This window comes from Meles meles, chromosome 1, assembly GCF_922984935.1.
Source record: "Meles meles chromosome 1, mMelMel3.1 paternal haplotype, whole genome shotgun sequence".
Classification (NCBI taxonomy): domain Eukaryota; kingdom Metazoa; phylum Chordata; class Mammalia; order Carnivora; family Mustelidae; genus Meles; species Meles meles.
Genome location: NC_060066.1, coordinates 165,680,204 through 165,700,924, shown reverse-complemented (window position 1 = coordinate 165,700,924; position 20,721 = coordinate 165,680,204). Strand labels below are relative to the sequence as shown.

At 37.1% G+C, this 20,721-nt stretch overlaps 1 protein-coding gene across 13 annotated transcripts in view; it reads right to left on the bottom strand.

Moving 5' to 3' along the window:
• DOCK7 (dedicator of cytokinesis 7) overlaps positions 1–20,721 on the bottom strand; it is a 220,722-nt gene that overhangs the window by 61,374 nt on the left and 138,627 nt on the right. For 4 of the 13 annotated variants that reach the window (XM_046006260.1, XM_046006266.1, XM_046006274.1 and 1 more), the window contains exons 23-30: positions 13,783–13,875; positions 12,492–12,581; positions 12,140–12,175; positions 11,458–11,553; positions 9,527–9,667; positions 9,114–9,227; positions 6,360–6,530; positions 4,186–4,325 (exon numbers count right to left, since the gene is read on the bottom strand). In XM_046006260.1, the coding sequence (XP_045862216.1) occupies positions 4,186–4,325; positions 6,360–6,530; positions 9,114–9,227; positions 9,527–9,667; positions 11,458–11,553; positions 12,140–12,175; positions 12,492–12,581; positions 13,783–13,875 (881 nt within the window). Of the gene's footprint in view, positions 1–4,185; positions 4,326–6,359; positions 6,531–9,113; positions 9,228–9,526; positions 9,668–11,457; positions 11,554–12,139; positions 12,176–12,491; positions 12,582–13,782; positions 13,876–15,566; positions 16,027–20,721 lie in introns of those variants that run through there. The other 9 variants (XM_046006320.1, XM_046006323.1, XM_046006326.1 and 6 more) reach the window with 4 other exon arrangements.

Genomic DNA, 20,721 nt, shown 5'->3' with positions numbered 1-20,721 from the left:
GCCTGCTTCCCTTCCTCTCTCTCTGCCTGCCTCTCTGCCTACTTGTGATCTCTGTCAAATAAATAAAATCTTAAAAAAAAAAAATCCTAAGTAGCTTCAAATTTTATTTCAAAATAGGTGTTCTCACATTTATCAAAAATAAACTTTCATGTGCTTTTTCTAAAAGAAAAATCTTCTACCTAATGGATTATGCAGTCCATAGGCTGGAGGGTGGGTGTTGTCTTTGACTTCTCTTACTTAAATTTAGCTTCCTTGCTCATCTACCTCATTCGGGTCCTACACCTTCTGTAGACTCCCAATCCTGAGTTTCAAGTGGGTTAAAATACTCACAATCACTAACTTCTTTTTTCTACCTCTTCTCAAATTGAAGAAGCTTTGACTATGCGAACTATTCTAAGTAAACATTCGGCCAACATAGGTCCTTAAGGCTACACCTGGCAGCAGTTCCCACATCTCATTCTCTTTCCTTCAGCCTCTCACCACCCATCTCAGAAAAAAACCTTGCTTCCACCTTCTGATTTTTAGGAGAGAGAAACCATTCTGGGTTTGCTCTAGCCAGATCTTTAACACATCTCCACATTTATATCTCTATCATTCCTTTTGTCTCAGAAAAAGTCGTACTTCTCCCCAAAAAGTAATTTCTGCATTATGTTTAATGAACCCCATGTTTCTTCAACAGCTTCAGTGCCCCCCACTAAACTCTTCCCTTCTTTCAAATAAGCCTTTCCTATGTTGAAAACACAAGTTCACTTGTAACTAGTCTCTTCTACTTTATATACTATCTCCTAGTAATAAATTATTACAACAATTTCTCCAGTAATAAACTTCCTGAATGTCCAGTCCATAGCAACTGTTTTCATTTACTTCCTAGTATCTACTCCCTTTCTTTGGAGTGAACAGTTTTTGAATGCTTACAACATAGTACTGTACTAGCTTCATCATTTAACAGCTAAATAATTTCTTAGACATACGTACCTTCTCTGTTTTCCTACCTACAATAGGGGGGTAATCGCCGACCTCATAAGGAGGTTTTGAGAATTAAGTTGTATAATTTATGTAGCGTACTTATTAGCACACTGCCTTGTACACTGCCTTCCTTGGTATTTAAGATCACAATGCCAATTTCAAAGCTGGGATTGGAAACCATTCATCTTATCTGCCACTTCACATTGCTACATATGAAATCTAGCTGGAGATTCTTCTTCTTTCCAAATTTTTATTCAGGAAGTGTATTTTTAAACACTGTCAAGAACCACATCTAACTGACATATCTCGGATTTTATTCTCCAGTTCTCTACTTGATGCCGTCATCTTCTCTTTTCTCAATTTTTTTCTCCAAATAGTTCCCTCCCTTTCCTCATACTCTCTCTCATTTTACCCAAATCTCAGATTCCAGTCATTTGCTTTTTATGTTCTCCGTTTTGAATTTTTCCATTACCAATGAGGAATTCCAAACCTGGGTGTGTATTCCTTACTCTATAGCTACCAGCCCAATGTTAACCTACCAATAAGCTCTACCCACTCATCTTTATTTTTTTAAAAAGATTTTATTTACTTATTTGACAGACAGAGATCACAAGTAGGCAGAGAGGCAGACAGAGAGGGAGAGGGGAAAGCAGGCTCCCTGAGCAGAGAGCCCAATGAGGGGCTCGATCCTAGGTCCCTGAGATCATGACCTGAGCTGAAAGCAGAGGCTTAACCCACTGAGCTACCCAGGTGCCCCCCCCACTCATCTTTATAAGCCTTTCATAGGTCTACATTACTCAGTCACGTGCAGTTATTAAAAAAATGTTTATGTAGAACCTGCAACATCCTATTTTTTAAGTGTTAGGGATAAGACACTGTCCCTGTTCTTAAAGAGTTTGCTATTGCAAGAAAGAAACACAGACAAAAAATAATTTAGTGTCACAAATGCAGTAAAGGTATAAATCTTCTATATAACTATGTGCTACAAAATTAGCATTTAATCATATTGTTTCGTAATCTTAATTTTCTAACTACAATGAAAGTTTCTAGAGAGCAAATGTTTGATCAATATTAAAACATATTATTGCCCCCAAGGAATTCTTCTTATTAGCAAGCAGATGAAGTAAAAAGAAAAACATTTTTCTCAAGGACCTATCTAAGACAATATATGTTGTATTTTTTCTATATACCACTAAAGAATAGAAAATCTAGAGATTGGATGAGAGTCGTCAAAGTCAATTACTCATATGTTACTGAATTAACATATTTATGAATGTGCCAGACACAATTCTAAGGTATTGGAAGTGCAATAGTGAACAAAAAAGAAGTGTGTGCTCTCATAAATTCACTTTATAATGGGAGGAGACAGAAATCAAGCAGCAAATTTCAGAGAAATGTTTTGTAGAAAATAAAAGAGGGCCACATGTATAAGAATGATTGTGACAGGGCAGTGTGGCTATCATTTTGACTGGGTGGCCAGTGAAAGCCTCGTCTAGAAGATGCTATTGTGGAACCTGAAGAATCACAAGGAGCAAAAAGGTACGTGACAGTCTTACGATAACGTGAGTACTGCTTTTTTAGGCAGAGAAAAAAAAATCCAAGTGCAAATACCCTAAGGTATGGTAACTTTGGCATACTAAACAGAACAAAAGATTGAAATGGCTAGATTTTAGTATGTGGGGAGGGAAGACAGTGACAAAATTATACAAGAATCAGATAAACAGGGCTTTGAGGACCATTCCTAAAAGTCTAGATTTTAGGGACACCTAGGTGGCTCAGTCAGTTAAGTGTCCTACTCTTGGTTTCGGCTCAGGTCATGGTCTTAGGGTCATGAGATCGAGCCCCATGCTGGGATCGCCACTGAGCAGTCTGCTTGGGATTCTTTCCTTCTTTCTCTCCCTCTCCTTCTGTCCCCCCTCTCAACACCTCCCACAGTTTCTGCACACAGACATGCACTCTAATAAATAAAATCTTAAAAGTCTGGATTTTACCCAGAGAATACAAAAGCACTAATTCAAAAAGATAAAAGCACCCCTATGTTTACTGCAGCATTATTTATAATAGCCAAGATATGGAAGCAACCCAAATGTCCATCAACAGATGAATAAAGAAGATGTATGTATGTGTGTGTATGTGGGTATTTACACCCACATACACACACACAGAGAGGAATATTCGCCATAAAAAAGAATGAAATAATGCCACTTGTAACAGCATGGATGGATCTAGAGGGTATAAAGCTAAGCAAAATAAGTCAGTAAGAAAAAGGCAAATATCCTATGACTTTACTCATATGCAGAATCTATGAAACAAAACAAACAAACAAAGAAAAAAGAGATAAACAAAAAACCCAGACTCTTAGCTATGGAGAACAAACTGCTGGTTACCAGAGGGGAGAGGGTGGGGGGATGGATAAAACAGGTGATGGGTGTTAAGTACTGCACTTATGATGAGCACTGGGTGTTGTATAGAAGTACTGAATCACTATATTGTACACCTAAATGGATATTACACTGTATGTTAACTATACTGGAATTTAAATAAAGACTGTTAAGAAACTCCTAAGATCCTTTTATGAGGATTTTTAAAAAAGTGATCATTACCTAAAGGAATTATGATTACACAGATTTTTTAAAGCAATTATTAAGACAGAAATACCCCCTAAGGATGCTAGACCACAACACTCAAGCTATTTCTATAAATTCAATCATCAGACAATATGCCCTTTCCTTACTACATCAATTTCCAAAAATCCTGTACAAGTGTAAACAACCTTGGAAGTTCTTAAAACCTAAGAATGTTTGTTTATGGGGCATACTTTGAAATAAAATGCTACATAGTAAAATGGCAAACAATAAATTTTCTTTACAAGGAATAGAAAACCAATCCATTTTCCTCAACTGAAATGTGCCTACTATATATCAACAAATCTATGCGTTTACCTACTAATACACACAATATTTTTTGTAACCATTTAGAAGGAAAGATATGCCACTGATTTCAAAACAAACCTCAAATTCAGAGATAATAAAGTATGAAAAAATGGCTTTCTTAAAAATCAGTGAAATGCAGAAATACCATGGATATGGACTTAATGAATACAGAGGTAGATGAAGAGTGGCGAAGACCATCTTTTTATTCTTAGGAAAGTAAGTGTAATACTTCTGTCCCATTATCCAAAACAACTGCTACTCCACGAGGCAAAGTAACTCTACTCACCCTTCAGCATCAGGGTCTAAAATGACAGCCAGTTCAGTTAACACAAGTCCTGCCAAATAATGCTGTTGGCGGAAAGGCACAGACAATTCAAACATATTTGCAATCTTCTGGTCTTGTACGTTTGTGGAAAATCCAGAACTCTGTTTGGGAGTGAGGTAGAAGAAAACTACAATAGCTGTGCAACAAAACATCCTACAGACAGAACATTACAATAAATGCAGTATGAGCATTATTTCAAAGTAAGATACACTTCACCTAGGGTAGTTTATTTTACATCACTATTATTCACATTGGAGAAAGTAACTGCTCTTACTTTTGGTATAGGAAGCTATGATGAAATAACACTTTAAATTATTTTCAATTTCCTTTTTCTCATATTGAAACTTTTCCATCTTTTTTAAATCTTTATTCTTTTAGCCATTTAATGTTTCAATATCATACCTTAAAGGAGAAAAAAAGTAACTAAATCCAAATGATATATTATGCATTTACTGCTGAGTACAAAAGATATATTGGCAGTCAAAGCTACTGATTTCCAGAGAAAGTCCAAATACCAGTAAAACTGTTTTTCAGAGAAAATACTATCTCTAGAAAATTACTATCATTTTGTCATTCATTCACAGTTTTTTAAAAGATTTTTAATACTGCAAAATAGCATCCTCCCAAGATATAGTTCAGGACAAGAGTGTCTACAATCTCATCCCCCTCTAATTCATATTCACATCCACGTGGGGAACAAGAGAATGGAAGGAATTCTATTAATTTCTTGGCTGAATGAGATGTTCAGAAGGGAGTTAGGTGTAAACAAATGTGTTTCATTAAAGGTTTTAGGAACTATACTATGATTAATTTGTTCCTCACTGGACAGCCACATCTCTGGCAGAGGATGTGGAAGAAAGCAAAAGACTAGCCTTATCCGTTATAGAAAGAGGTGTATGCTAGCCAGGTAAAAGAATATGTGAAAATAGGCCAATCCATAAGCTTCTTCATAAAGGCAAAATGTTTTCTAATCTAGGTAAAGTTTAAAAAAAATACATATTTTTATCATGAATCTGAGATTGATCTAGGCTAGGGAATTATAGCCAGGAATTAAATAACTCAAAAATAACACTACCAAAAGTTAAGATCAATATTAACTTTAAACATTAAGAGATTAAGAAAGCTTAAGAAAGCAGCTTGTCTGCCTCAGGAATTACAGAGCAGAAAGAAGGGGCGCCTGGGTGGCTCAGTGGGTTAAAGCCTCTGCCTTCGGCTCAGGTCATGATCCCAGGGTCCTGGGATTGAGCCCCGCATCAGGCTCTCTGCTCGGCAGGGAGCCTGCTTCCTCCTCTCTCTCTCTGCCTGCCTCTCTGCCTACTTGTAATTTCTGTCTTTCAAATAAATAAATAAAATCTTTAAAAAAAAAAACAAACAAACAGAGCAGAAAGAATATTTCACTAGAAGGAGCTTCTCTGATATTAAAACCAGAAAATCCCTTTATCTCAATCTGTATGACAGGACACAAAATAATTGCTATGATAACCCCTGATTGTCTTGACAGAAACCACTCGCTGCTGAAGTCCACTGCCACCCAAGAAAACCTTATGAACATCCACCTACTTTCCTTTGGGTTTTCAAGGTACAAGAGAGGTAGGCAGGGCTTCCTCGGGGCTGCCCTGCAGTCTGACTTCTTTCTCGGCTGCATTATGCCTCATGCCTTTTCCTTTCACAGGTATTGGTCCCTAATAAACATCTTCTAGCCCAAACTCAAGACAACTTTGCATCTGCTTCAAGAAAACCCAACCTGCAAAAAACATCTCAATGGGCTTGTCTAAGTGAATTCACTCACATGGATGTGCCCAAATCTCTAAGAGGAGTACAACACAGTAGTTAAGACCTCAGGCTCTAGAATAAAGTCAACAAGTGGCTTGATTCAAAGTCTAGCTCTGCCATTTATTACTGTGTAATCTTGGGCAAGCTCAGCACTTTTCTGTGTTTCATCTGCAAAATGGAAATAATAGAACTTACCCCCTAGAATTACTCTAAGGAGCAAATAATTAATACTTACAAAGCCTTTAGCATGGAGCCTATCACACAGTTATTATTCAACAGTGTTTCCTACCATTTTTTCCAGTGTTCAGAAAGCTTTCGTACAAATATGGGCTTTATAAAACACTTTTTCAGACACCACATACCTGAGATGTTGCTGAAGAAACAGATGGCGACGGTGATGCAGGGGGAGTAAGCAGACTGCAGGGCAGGTTCAGTGTAACATAGTGCTCATGGCTGCAGACAATTCGTAGAAAATCCAGTCTCAAAGACACCAGCACACTTGGATTTGGTAATGAATAAAGCTTTGAAGATACCTTGCAAGCATTACATAAATAAAAGAATACCAATTGAATTCTTCATTTCTCTAAGCCAACACCAGAAGGACAGATGAAGGATTTAGTGAGCAGTTTTGGGTTTTGTGGTTTAAACAACAGTTTCAGCTTTTTCCAGAGTTACTGCTAGAATAAAAAAAATGGGGAACTAGAAGATCTACTTAAGATTTACAAATCCAAGGGCGCCTGGGTCACTCAGTGGGTTAAGCCTCTGCCTTCAGCTCGGGTCATGATCTCAGGGTCCTGGGATCGAGCCCTGCATCGGGCTCTCTGATCTGTAGGGAGCCTGCTTCCTCCATTCTCTCTCTGCCTACTTGTGATCTCTATCTGTCGAATAAATAAATAAAATCTTTAAAAAAAAAAAAAGATTTACAAATCCACTGACTAGGCTAAAAGTCATATTCTCTATATTTACAATATAGCATTAATATTTCTACTTCTCAAAGATACACTTTATGAAGGAAAAGTATACCCCCAAAATAACTTCCTAAAAGAAATGATCCATTGGGGGTGCCCTGAGTGGCTCAGTTGTAAAATGTCTGCCTTCGGCTCAGGTCATAATCCTGGGGTCCTAGGATGGAAACTCCACATTACGCTCCCTACCTGGCGGGAAGCCTGTTTCTCCCTCTCCCACTCCCCCTGCTTATGTTCCCTCTCTTGATGTGTCTGTCAAATAAATAAATAAAATCTTTAAAAAAAATACCAAGAAAATGATACATTCTTTGGATAATTAGCATCCTGTGTTAACCTGTATTTATGATTAGCTATTTGTCTATTCACCCAGCTACATGGTAAGCTACTCTGTTGAGACATATACACACTGACTTGAAAGTTTTGGCATCCCTGGGGTCTAGCTCAATGTTTGGCAAACACAGAAAGTCAATGCTTGAAGAACAACAAGATTTGAGAAGCAACAGAACATGAAATTTTGGGGGGAAAGTAAAAATAATACAAACTACTGCTGCAAATATTTGCAAGTGGGTCAGTGACCACATGTATTTTTAACTTCTCAAGTAAAAGGGACATACAGGGGCACCTGAATGGATCAGTTGGTTGAGCATCCAACTCTTGATTTCAGCTCAGGTCATGATCTCAGGGTTGTGGGATCAAATGCCATGTTGGACTTATACTCATCACAGAGTCAGCTTGGGAGTCTTTCTCTCCCCCCCTCCGTATGCCCCTCCCCCCAATCATATGCACACTCTCTAAAGTAAATCAGTCAATCTGTGGAACATACAACAAAGTAGCTGATAGAACAGATCTTCAAAATTCTAAATATTAGACTGCCAAACAGCATTCTAAACCAGTAATTCTCAGAAACGAGCCTGTGGACCAGCTGGGAAACACTGCACAAGCACTGGTCCCACATGCCCCTCTCCCACCCCTAGGATTCAAACTCCTCAGTAATTCTGGGATAGGACCCAAGAGCTGTGTACTTTTAAATCTCCTTTAAAAGGTCATTCTAGAATGATTATACAGCTCACTACCCACATGGCCTAAGAGGACCAAAAACTAATGTTTTCCAAAAGGCATATTCATAAGTTGATAAAAATTTTAAAGTCAGCTGTTTGTAGAAAAGGTCCAGGATGATTTTTTTAGTAACAGCAACATAATGGAAAAGATAAATAAATTAAAAAAATAATAAAAGCGACAAAGTGACTGACTGGGGATTTGGGTAAACATACTACCATGATTCTAAACTCTACAATGTCTAAGTCTACATTAGGAGGACTACACAGCAAAACGCAGTTGCTTTAAAAATCACCCAATAAATACACAAACAAGTTCATCTGGCTATCCATTCAGTGTAACTGGTACTCTTACATGGCATCATGGGGGTTGCTTTGCATTATTTTTTTCTATATATTTTTTTAAAGTTTATTTTTTTAGTAATCTCTCTACCCAATGGGGGGCTCAAACTCACAAACCCAAGATCAAGAGTCACATGCTCTTCGGACTGAGCCAGCTAGGCACCCTCAGGGCTATTAACATTCAGTCTAGTGGCTTGCTGATCTGCTGCAGAATGGGAATCAAAGGTCACTGCTGGGCCAGTAAAACCAAGGAAAAGTCAGCTGTACAGATATCAGCTTGCCATAGGCCTGTGTCCTCATAAAACAAATGCAATTTATTTTTGTCTTACTCATAAAAATACCCTGCTTTTATTTTTTAAAGATTTATTTATTTATTTAAGAGAGAATGAGAGGGAGAGAGAAGAGGGGGAGGGCCAGAGGGAGAGGGAGACAAGTAGACTTCCAGCTGAGCAGGGAGCCTGACACGGGGCAGGGCTCGCTCCCAGGAACCTGAGATCATGACCTAGGCTGAAATCAAGAGTCAAATGCTTAACCGACGAAGCCACCTAGGTGCCCCAGAGATTCTCTCTCAGTGCCTCACCCTCTACCCCTTCTGTTCATGCTCTCTCTCAAATAAATCCTTTTTAAAAAGAAAAATGCTGCTTTTTAAAAACATCAGTATACGAATATGTTCTTGAAGATATCTAAGCTGCAACTCTAAAAACAGCAAACACAGTATTTAAATTATTTGTTAACAATTACTAATTTGCATTACCTGTTTATAGCAGGTCTTAATAAGGCTAAAGACAAATCCTCTATCCATAACAGACAACAGATCATTGAGAAAGAATGCAAGGCTTGTGTTGAGTCTCTCAACCATTTCTGTGTCCTGGAAAACAGAGTAAAAAGCAAAAAAACCAAATAAGAGTATGACAGCTTAATGTGAGCTCGATAGAAATTTAATTTTATTTTTAAAAGATTTTATTTACTTATTTGACAGAGAGATCACAAGTAGGCAGAGAGGCAGGCAGAGAGAGAGGAGGAAGCAGGCTCCCCACTGAGCAGAGAGCCTATGCGGGGGCTGGATCCCAGGACCCTGAGATCATGACCTGAGCCCAAAATGGAGGCTAAGCCCACTGAGCCACCCAGGTGCCCCACAAATTTAATTTTTTAACAAGTTATCATTACCTTCTGAAATCGTGAAACTATATCACTAGCAATTGTGCTGACAAGAGCAGCAATGTCATCCATGAAACGTTCTGGAAAACGACTTTTCCTTGGTGCATCAAGTTTATCATTAAAATATAAATGATGCACCATGCTCTTTACCTGAAAAAATAAATAAGGCATTAGTTTAATTTTTTATGAATGCAATTAACAGTTAATCATATCCGGGCTATTTTTTCACTACCCTAGGTGTTTTAACAGATGGCTGAAATACGTCTAGCCCCTCAAATACTTTGAGAATCTCCTTGCAGTAGCTTATGTTCCCAAGAAATATCAAACATGGTAAAACTCAATCACTGCATTACCTTAATAAAATTATTCTGGCTACCAATATGAAAAGAATTATGGATATGAACAGAAAAATAGTTCACCTTTCAAATTTGTTTCAAATGAAATCTTTTCTAAGATGCAACATTTTGACATTCCATATATGCCAAACAGTAAGCTTTGAGACACTAGACACATTGACCTCACTGTGGTCTCTTCAGCTTCTATTATATAATGACGTATGGTGAGTGTACAGTAAACACTGATGACTCAATATGAATAGTAAACTACTGGGCAAAAATTAACAAAGTGATTTACGTGTACAAAATGCTTCTGTGGGCACCTGGGTGGTTCAGCCTGCTGAGCATCTAACTCTTGGTTTCAGCTTAGATCATGATCTCAAAGGTCCAGAGATCAAGCCCTGCACTAAGCTCTGTGCTCAGTGCAGAGTCTGCCGGAGATTCTCTTCCTATGCCCCTCCCCCAACACGCTCATGTGCGCACTCGTTCACGCTCTCTAATTAAAAAATGCTTCTGGATATTGACTATTACAACAATGTGGTAATAATAATAAATAATTCAGGGAAAGCAAAACCAAGTTTCAACAATTGGTAAACAGCAGAGTTAAGTTTTAAACTGTAGCTTTTTAACTATTCTAAAGAAATCTGAACATACACGTAAGGCTATCAGAAAATCAAAATTACAATTTGATCTTATATTAAAAGCACAAGAATTACAAACTTGGTGTTTATTCTCTAGAGGGGAAAAAATGAGAAGTCTATCACTTACATAGGGTCCCTGACTTATTTTCTTCTGTAGATTAGTAATCTCTAGAAAAACTGTCTTCTTATCCCCAATATAGGTAACACTCAATGCTGAGAATGACCCTAAGACATACTCTGGAAGCTCTTTTTGTTTCTTTTCTTCCTGCCTTCCTTTTTGTTATTGTTGTTTTGTTTTCCATTATATTTTTACACATTCCTCTTCTGGAAGAAAAAGTTTCAATGGCTTCAGCTTTCTAGAGGTTGAAGAGGACAAGTCCTTAGTGCCAGAACGCCTGAGTTTGAATCACAGTTCTGTCTCTCTGTGCACTGAAAACCCCTAGCCCAAAGGGATAGTGCTATACATCGTATATACTTGGCAAATCTTTATTGCTCTCGTGTATATATGAGTTTATATGTATATAAATATAAAGATACTAATCCATTTGATTTTAGTATCATTTATTAAACTGAGCCGAAAGTTTTGTTATTGAGCTTTCAAACCATGAAAGCAGTGAGAATCTTTAAAGCCCTTTTTATCTATGTTTGGGATGAAATCTAAAATACATTATGTGCTAGCCACGTCCAGACTAAGAAATAAGGTACCATGTTTTCTTTAAAAAGAGAGCTGGTTCTGCAACCATCTCTAAAAAAAACAGTTAAGCCAAGCCTTCTAATTCCACCTGAATTATGCTCAGTGTCCACAGTGTTTATGCAGAGATGTAACAAATGTTTATTTTGTCTTGGAGGCACATGTCAAACCCTAAGAAGGACAACAGAAAAGGCTTTTTAGGATAAAATAATGAGCTAACACAAAGTTGCCAACTAAGGAAAACAGTATTAAAAATGTGTTGGGCTTGCTCACCATTAACTCAAAAAAGAACCAGGCTTGTTGCAAAGCTGATTCCCGCACGCTGCCACTGCAGACAACCCACTGCAAAGCCAGCTCCTCATGAAAAAGCTATCCAGAAGTAAATCCAAAGTTATTATCAAAGTCATATCTGCTGATAACACAAACCAAACCATAATGCAATTACAAATGAAGATATAATGAGAATAAGCAAAATAAGGCATGTGAACCATTCAATGATGCAGTGAGGACACCCATTAACAAAACGGCTGTTTATACATGGAAGACAGTGGCATGTTGAACAGCTGAAAAAATTACATGTTATCTTGCAGTAAAATGTAATTTTAAAAGGGCAGGTGGGAAACAGCCTCCTAAATTGTACCTGCAAACAGAAACTAGACCAAAACTCACAGTTACAAATACGATCTTGTTTGCGCCTTAAATACATATTCCAACATATGCAAATACATTCATGAACTTTGCTGGTACAATTTAGGAAATACCTTTAGAAATTTAAACTTTGATATAAGCCATTAATTTTCAAGTTTTCAGGTATCTGAAGTCTTTTTTATAAACATAGCGGAAATTTCCTGCCTTATAATGGATATGCATACAAAGCATTTGCAAAGTAGGGTATATCGATATGAAAAAGGACTAACAAAACTGTGCATAAGGGAAGCAAATCAACATATCTTACTAAGAGTGATAATTTTTCTAACTCATCTTCCTTTCCCTGGAGATTTAAAACACAAAACAGAGCAGTTACAGAAACAGAATTCAGAATTGATACATTTTTTGGTACTAAAATCTGATCATCAAATTTGATTCAAACAGTCAATCCCAAAGATACAAACATTTCACTAACAAAAGAGCATACACTGGAGTGGTATGCCCAAAAAGGCATCAGACAAGCAGTGCTTGCTCAAATATATTTTTAAACAAATAATTTAAATGCAATTACTGTAACATACTGGCTACATAAAGAAATCTTACATCTATTTAACTGTTGGAATTTTCCCCCTATATGGGTTGTCTTCATATGAATCTACCTTTTTAGTTGGTAAGCGTCCCGTTAATGTTTGTAAGAAACTTGACGTCTCTGTGTGCGAAGACATACGATTACAACTTCGATCCATAGCCTATGGAGTGGAGGTGAATGAATGACGAGATAACATTAAAGTCTGCTGTGGAGGGCTCTGCAGCTCAAGGATTACATACAATTTTGTAAACAGTCTTACTTTGGTTTCAACAACTGTTTTATTATTGCTCATCTCTTTTTTACCATTTTAAGCTGCTTTAATGACAGTGCATTAGAAGTATCAAAATGGCTTCTATGTATTTTTAGTAAAAAGATGAATTATTTTAATGATTATATAAATTCAGAGTGCTGCAAAGAATGAAACTTTATCTGTGTGATCTATACACATGCACACATCCAGTAAGAAAATGTAAAAAGTAAAAACATACTTCTCACTGGTCTCAGACCAAAAAGAAGAAATCAAGAGTTTTATATTCAATCAAGGAAATCAAAAGGTTAGAATGGTTTCTTTCACTTTTCACTACTATCAAAAACTACTATTCAGATCTGCCATATATTTCAAATATAAAACATTTATGATATAAAACATGGAATCAAATTCTTCAAGAACAAGAGCATTTCCCTCCAAAGCCAATACACAGATGAGAAGTATATTTTGAGGTGTCATGCAATATTAGCTATGAAGCAACTAGACTTAAGTAAGCAAAACCTAGTTCAACTAAGTTATACACAAATTTCATACTTTGCAACACAATACAAATTAAAATGGATTTTTGCTTCTGGTACTAAACCTTACAGCATGGGGATCATATACTGTTCACACTTAATTTCTGCTTAGTCCCAGTATTTCTAATCAGTAATTATGAAAAAAAAAAAAAAAAAAAAAAGGCAAGACAGTAAATGCTAAATGAAAAGGATATAATAGCTACACTTTAAACCAAAAGCAAATGGAAAACTGCCAGGTTTTTTCCACACACAATTTTTTAAAAATTCTTACTAAATGTGCTACCCCTACAGTAGAAACTGTTATCAAAGCCATTACTTGCATAAGCAGCAGGCACTGAAATACTGAGTATAAAGGGAGGAAGGGGGAGGAGGAGACAGAAAGTAGGAAAGGACAGCATTACTGGTGCAATTGGTGGTATTCATGCATAGTAGTTGGAAAATGTGCTAAGTAAACAAAAATACACACTTTTTAATGATTAAAAAGCAAGCCACTGAAATCATAGTATGTACTAAAAAGTAATGTTCTAAAAAGAAACATCAGCAGCCAATAAAGAAACCTCTAATATAAACACCACCTGTGTTGATTCTGCACTTGGACTGGGGTTGGATCCCCATGGGGCAGCTTTTGGACCACCAGTGTTAACCCAGGAATTGGAGCGATCTAAACCCTAAGCATATAATAGAAAGCAGTTGGAAAGGAAAGAAATATTACATGTGGCATGCTATAAATTATTCTTAAAGAAATCCAGACTTTCCAATGCAAACATGTTTTTAATTAGTACTGTTAAAGCAACCAAAATTTCTAGGCATCTAGAAGTATTAGTTCACCATAATTACCTTATTACACAATTTGTTTTTAAATCACAAAGAATAGTAAGTATAGCATTTAAAGATAATTTCTCTTTACGTAAAGGGATCACCTTGGAGTGCCAACTAAAGTTCCCACAGCACCATCCTCCCAAGCCCTCCTTAAAGATGGCACGAGTTAGCAACATAATTTCCCCTGAATCTAAATAGGATTTAAAAGGAAAAAAAAAGGGGCGCCTGGGTGGCTCGGTGGGTTAAAGCCTCTGCCTTCGGCTCAGGTCATGATCCCAGGGTCCTGGGATCGAGCCCCGCATCAGGGTCTCTGCTCCACAGGGAGCCTGCTTCCTCCTCTCTCTCTGCCTGTCTCTCTGCCTAGTTGTGATTTCTCTCTGTCAAATAAATATTTAAAAAAAAAAAAAGAAAAGAAAAAAAAAGAAAGAAAGAAAAAAAACAACAAATCGAAAAAAATAATTTCATTCTTGTCTGAAAGAATTTGCATTTTGTCATCAACTGAAATTTCTGTGTATTGATATTCCATAATTTCATTTGACCTTGCTTCCTCTTTTGCTTTAACAGACCAAGAGAAATTAAGAGAACAAAAGAATTAAGAAAGAAAAAAGGGATGACTAATACTTGCTCCTGCCTAAAAATGAGAGTGGATTTGGGGTTGTACTGTTTTACTGTGCTTGTTGTAATTAAACATAATAGGCTACTATTTTATATAAATATCATAAACAAAAGCATTACGATGGGCTGGTCTGTAGGAATTCCATCTTCATCATCACGATTACTGACATTAATTTAATATGCTACCAATGTGTACAATCAGAAGTGAATTACATCTGTTCTTCTCCGAAAGAAGTTATTATCCCAGGTGAAGAGAACAGGGGCTTTAATTCCTTAAACGTGACTGATCGTTGGGAAGTTTTACAACATTCACATTCTGGGCCCCATCCCCAGAAGTCCTGATTCAGCAACCTGGGCTGTAGCCTGGGAATCTGCTATTAGAATTGGAGCCAGTTACAAGGGATTTTCAGAGGATTGTTGGAATAAGAATAATGAAGACAACCTAAGACAAGGTGACAAAGTATGGACCCAACCCCAGAAAGCACTAAAGGATAGGTAAAGGAAAAACAAGAGTTATAGTAACAACAATAATCAACTGTGTAGACACATGTCTATTATCTGGGAAGGTCAACAACAATAAATATGCAGGGCACTAACTCTATAAACAATTTAAGAATCTCTGAGAGTGAAGCCTATGTATCAGTACTATGGGAGGGAATGAGAATTAGGGAGAAGGAGGCAAGACAAACTGCTACCTCTCAAGAGCATAGGTTTTTAGGGAGAGTATTTCCTCTTCCCTTTTCCCCCTATTTTTCAAAAAATACAGAGTCCTTGAATGTTATAATAAGTATCCATTTCCACTCATTTTTGATACTGAATGTGTAAGATGAGTGTTGAAATTCAAATCCAGGTTCTACTGCTTATTAACTGTAAAACCTAGGGTAAATTACCTAATCTCTTTTTCAGTTCCTTAGCATAAAATAGGATGATGACAGTCTTCCTCATAATGCAAAGATCAAATTTAAAAACAGAAGTAAATTAGTAAGTACAATGCTTCAAGTATAGTAAACACTCAAAAAAGAGTTCTAGGCGCCTAGGTGGCTCAGTTGGTTAGGCGTCTGCCTTCAGCTCAGGTCATGATTCCATGGTCCTGGGATTGAGTCCCACATGGGGCTCCCTGCTCAGTGGGGAGTCTGGGTCTCCCTGAGCCCCTCTCCCGACTTGTGCTCGCTCTCGTGTGCCCACACTTGCTTTCACAAATAGATAAAACTTTTCAAAAAAAAAAAATAGTTCTAACAAAAACTTCCCATGCATGTTTTTTAAAATGCTTTCTAGAAAAGTAAATGAGAGAATATTCAAATACTAGTAAAATTACATAATCAGATTTATTTAAAATAAAATACCTACCTTCTCAGAACCCCATATTATTTCAAACAAAAGCAAATCTGCAAACAATGTTTTTCAGATATGTTAAAACAAAAGTTTTCACCAGTCTCCCAAATTATGTCTCCACCATATAAAGTTCTTTCTGCCATTTGCAATTTTTACAACCACTACTCATGTTACAAAAATAATACATAAGCATCTGATTTTTGCAACATTACAATTGTGCTCTTCTACCATAAATTTCCACAATACCAATAATTTTCCTGTACTCTTAAATAACTTTCCAACTCCTTAATTTCCTTTAAAATTAAGGCACATGTTAATCAGTAATGTGAGGATAAACAGATCTCTTTGTGCCATTGTATATTATATCCACAATACTGAGACTAAGTGGTTAGAATTACATCAAGTCGAAGCTAACTATTTAAAGAAAACCTATGGCCCATTATTTTGTAAAGCAAATAATTGCCGTAATTTAAGTGTTATAAAGCTAAGAATTATATCTTAACTTAGTTAAGCAAATTCATCACTGATATTTACTAATGTTAGAACTATGTTTACTGATCTCCAATGAACAGATTAACCAAGTGTGTACACATGTGCATGAAAGAGCTTTTGTTTCTGTCACATCTCTGTAACACTATTTTGTCCCTTAAATATAGATAGGCTCCTTCCTTGAGCAAGGCTCATATTGTATTTGAGTTGACATCAACACTGCTGTTTGAATTCAAAGTTTTGGCTTTGTATCCACAAGTCCTCAGCATAGTGCCTACCATACAGTAAGCTCTCAGGGTTAAATTTAAAAATAGGAGATAATGTATTACAAAGAAACTACATATTCACATAAAATTGCACTGGCATTTGTTAAAACACAATAAAATTCAAACTTGTCATAATCATATATTTACATAATTGAATGTTAAAAGAACATTGCGAGGGCAAAGAGGTCAGTTTTGGCAAGAATAATTATGAAGAAAGTCTCACAAATCTGATTTTACAGTTATCAGAGTAATAAAATCCTACTGATGTTAAGTATTCTTGAATTTTAGGAGCTCTGCATTTTATATTAAAGAACAAAATATAAGACCAAATGTCTTCAGATCACTAAATATATAATTAATCCTGACAGCAAGAAGGCAAACAAAACATAACTCTTAATGGAGTAGTTTATTCTCGTCATCCTCACTAACATTCATTCACTGAGTATCTATCGAGCAGGTTCAATACACTGGCCACCATGGGTGCTTAGGATTTATCATTCAGCAACTATGCCTGTCCTCATGGAGTTCATACTGTGATAAAAGGTAAGGTAAACAAACACCAAAAAATAATTAATAACTAAATTATATGCTACATTAAAAGGCAGTAAATATTATGAGACAGAGAAACAGAATGAGGCGATCAGAAGCCCCCACAATAAGACTAAAGAGAAAGCAGCCCAGGTTATACATTTAAGTAAGGTGGTCAGAGTAGACCTCATTGAGAAGGTAGTCCTCTGAATAAAGGCTTAAAGGAGGAGAAGGAGTTAGTCATAGGATTATCTTGCTCAGGGAATGATATAATCTAAAGTTATTATTATTTTTTTAAAGTAATCTTTACATCCAATGTGGGGCTTGAACTCACAACTCCAAGATCAAGAGTTGTGTGCTCTATGGAGTAAGCCAGCCAGGTGCCCCTGGCATGACATCATCTGACTTAAGTTTTGTCTTTTGTGACTTAAGCCTTTGAAGCAGCATTCTGCTTGCTATGCTGTGAAGAGAGTATAGGTTGGAAGTAGTGAAACCATCTTCCAGTTTATTACACGAACTGAGGAAGAGAGGCTGGTAGTTCAGGTCTGAACAAGGTAATAAAGCAGTGCTTCGATCTTTAACATCTATTCAAATCTGAACAAAAGGATTTAGGAAAGGCCACAGGATTGAGTTTGCAATTTCCGAGAGAGATTTGTTTCAGAAATACAATTTTGGAAGGCATTAGCATATACTGGTATTTAAAATCATGGGACTTGGGGTGCCTGGGTGGCTTAGTGGTTTAAAGCCTCTGCCTTCTGCTCAGGTCATGATCCCAGGGTCCTGGGATGGAGCCCCACATTGGGCTCTCTGCTCAGTGGGGAGCCTGCTTCCCATGCCCAGCCTGCCTCTCTGCCTACTTGTGATCTCTGTCAAATAAATAAATAAAATATTTTTAAAAATAAATAAATAAAATCATGGGACTTGATGACATCAAGCAATTGAGTACAGAGAGAAGAAAAGATGACAGAAATAAAGACAGAGGCCTGGGGGCACTTCCAGATTAAAAGATCAGGAAAAGAAGAATCCACAGAGATTGAATAGGTATAACCAGAACAGTAAGAGAAAAACCAAGAGGGTGCAGTGCCCTAGAAGGCAAGTAAACAGAATAAACTAAGGAAAGACTTTAACTGTGTCTAAATCTGTTGTAAGGTCAAGTAAGCGGTTGGATGGAAGATGGGAGCGATCTCTGATGAAAGCAGGGTACAGAGAATGGGAGTAAAAACTGGAGGAAACTCTTTTAAAGAATTCTATTATAAAAGGTAGCAGAGAAATAGTGAGGAAGATAGCAGCTAAAATACTAGAGGGGAAATTTGGGGATAAATAAAAATGGGATAAATAATAGCATGCTTGTATGTGGATGGGACGTCTTAGTAGATAGGAAACAATGATGATGCAGCAGAGAAATGAAATAATTGCTGGAGTGAGGATCTAGAGTTGATCACAGGATATAGGAGCTTGTCTACAAATGGACTAATGGAAACAGTTCAGCTGTAGCAGAGTATTATATTAACAAGTGGGTAGTCATAGATGGTAGTAGGAGGTAGATATGGTGATAAAAGTATGTAAAATTATTCTTTTGATGGCTTCCATTTTCTCAATGAAGCAGGAGATAAAGTGAGGAGGACTGGTGGGTAGGTAAGGGAAGAAGGCATGAAATCTTTTTCTGGGAGAATGGGAAAGTAACTGGAAAAAAATATATAATTGCCCCAAAGCATTGAGAGCTCTCTTGAGGTCCATGGCTTTTCATTTCAAATGAGACCAATCATCATGATATTTCTCAAGTCATGTTCATTGGCAAAGGTGCCAACATGGCACAGATGGATGACTGGGTTCAACTATGGTTTGAGATTTGGCTAAGCAAGCAAAATAAAATGGGAGAAGGATAAGGCAATAGAGGTTTGATTATAATAGGGATAACTATAATGACTGGTCATGGAGCTACCTGGGTGGCTCAGTCGGTTGGGCATCGGACTTTTGATTTTGGCTCAGGTCATGATCTCATGAGCTTGGGACGAGCCTGGGACGAGCCTGGGACGAAGTCCTGAGTCAGGCTCTGTGCTCAGCAGGGAGTCTGCATCTCTGCCTCTTTCCCCCTCTACCTCCACCCCTCCCCTCACTTGCATGTGCACTCTCTCACTTTCTAAAATAAATACATAAATCTTTTTTAAAAAAAATGATTGGTCATGGAGTTTAAGCTAGCTAAATTGGAAAAAAGAACATTAAGGAATTGAGACATAGTAAAAGGTCATTAGATCAAGTGATGAGAGGTTGCAGAAAAGTGCTGGGAGTTGAAGTACTAGAGAGAAAAACTGGAGCTAATAGAGAGCACAATTCATGAAACTGAGATTATGAGGGTTAATGTTATTAGTAATGACCACATCGAGGGTATGACCACGGCTGAAGCAGAGGAAAGACCAAAAAAAAAAAAAAAAAAAAGTTTGGGGGCACCTGGGTGGCTCAGTGGTTAAGTGTCTGCCTTCAGCATAAGTCATGATCCCAGAGTCCTGGGATCAAGACCTGCATGGGGCTTCCCACTCAGCAGGGAGTCTGCTTCTCCCTTTCCCTCTAACCCTCCCCCTACTTGTGCTTGGTCATACGTGTGTGCTTTCTCTTTGTCTTGCTCTGTCTCTCTCTCTCTGTCACACACACACACACACACACACACACACACACACACACACACACACACTTTCTTGAATTTCCAGGCCAATGAAGTCAGAATGAACAGAAGCTATAAATAAACTTCAGATTCCTTATGGTTTTAACAATGAGATAAAATTATATACACTATTAGTGATTATGACTAAATGATATTCCAAAAGAAAGTTAACTATCAAAAATTTTCCAAGAGGAAACACAAAATCCATTTAAACAAAACTTGACTAGGAAGAGGCTATGGTGCCATGAGACAAATTCTCATCTTATGATAGCTTTCTCAGAAGTTTATATAATTATACAGACATTATATATCAGCAGAAGTTAATGTCATCATGTCTCATTCTATGAACTACATGAAAAAAGGCAAATAATCTTTCTAATATATGTAAACCTTTGTTCTAAAGTTTGATGATATCATCTGTCCAATATACCATATAAAGGAAAACTCGACAATTATGCTAGATGAGACATAATGCAAATTTAGAGAAGTTATGAGGCATTTTAAAAGTAGAACCTTGAGGACAATGGTGTCTTTTTCACCTCTGTAGCTCTTTAACAGGAAAATTTCTTATTCACAAATCAGATTCATTCTACAGAAGAATTATAATATATAAATAATGTTAAGTACTAGCTCTATTATATGAGGTACATTCAAGAATGAATAAAAGGATAAAAAAAAAAACCTAAGTTCTTTTCCTAAAGATGGAAATATATGGGGGGGAAGGGCGCAGGAGCCTTCCCTTTGGCAGTTGCTGTGTTACTCAGGTTACTTTGCACAAGCCCACGTACAGGCATCTGCACGTCACT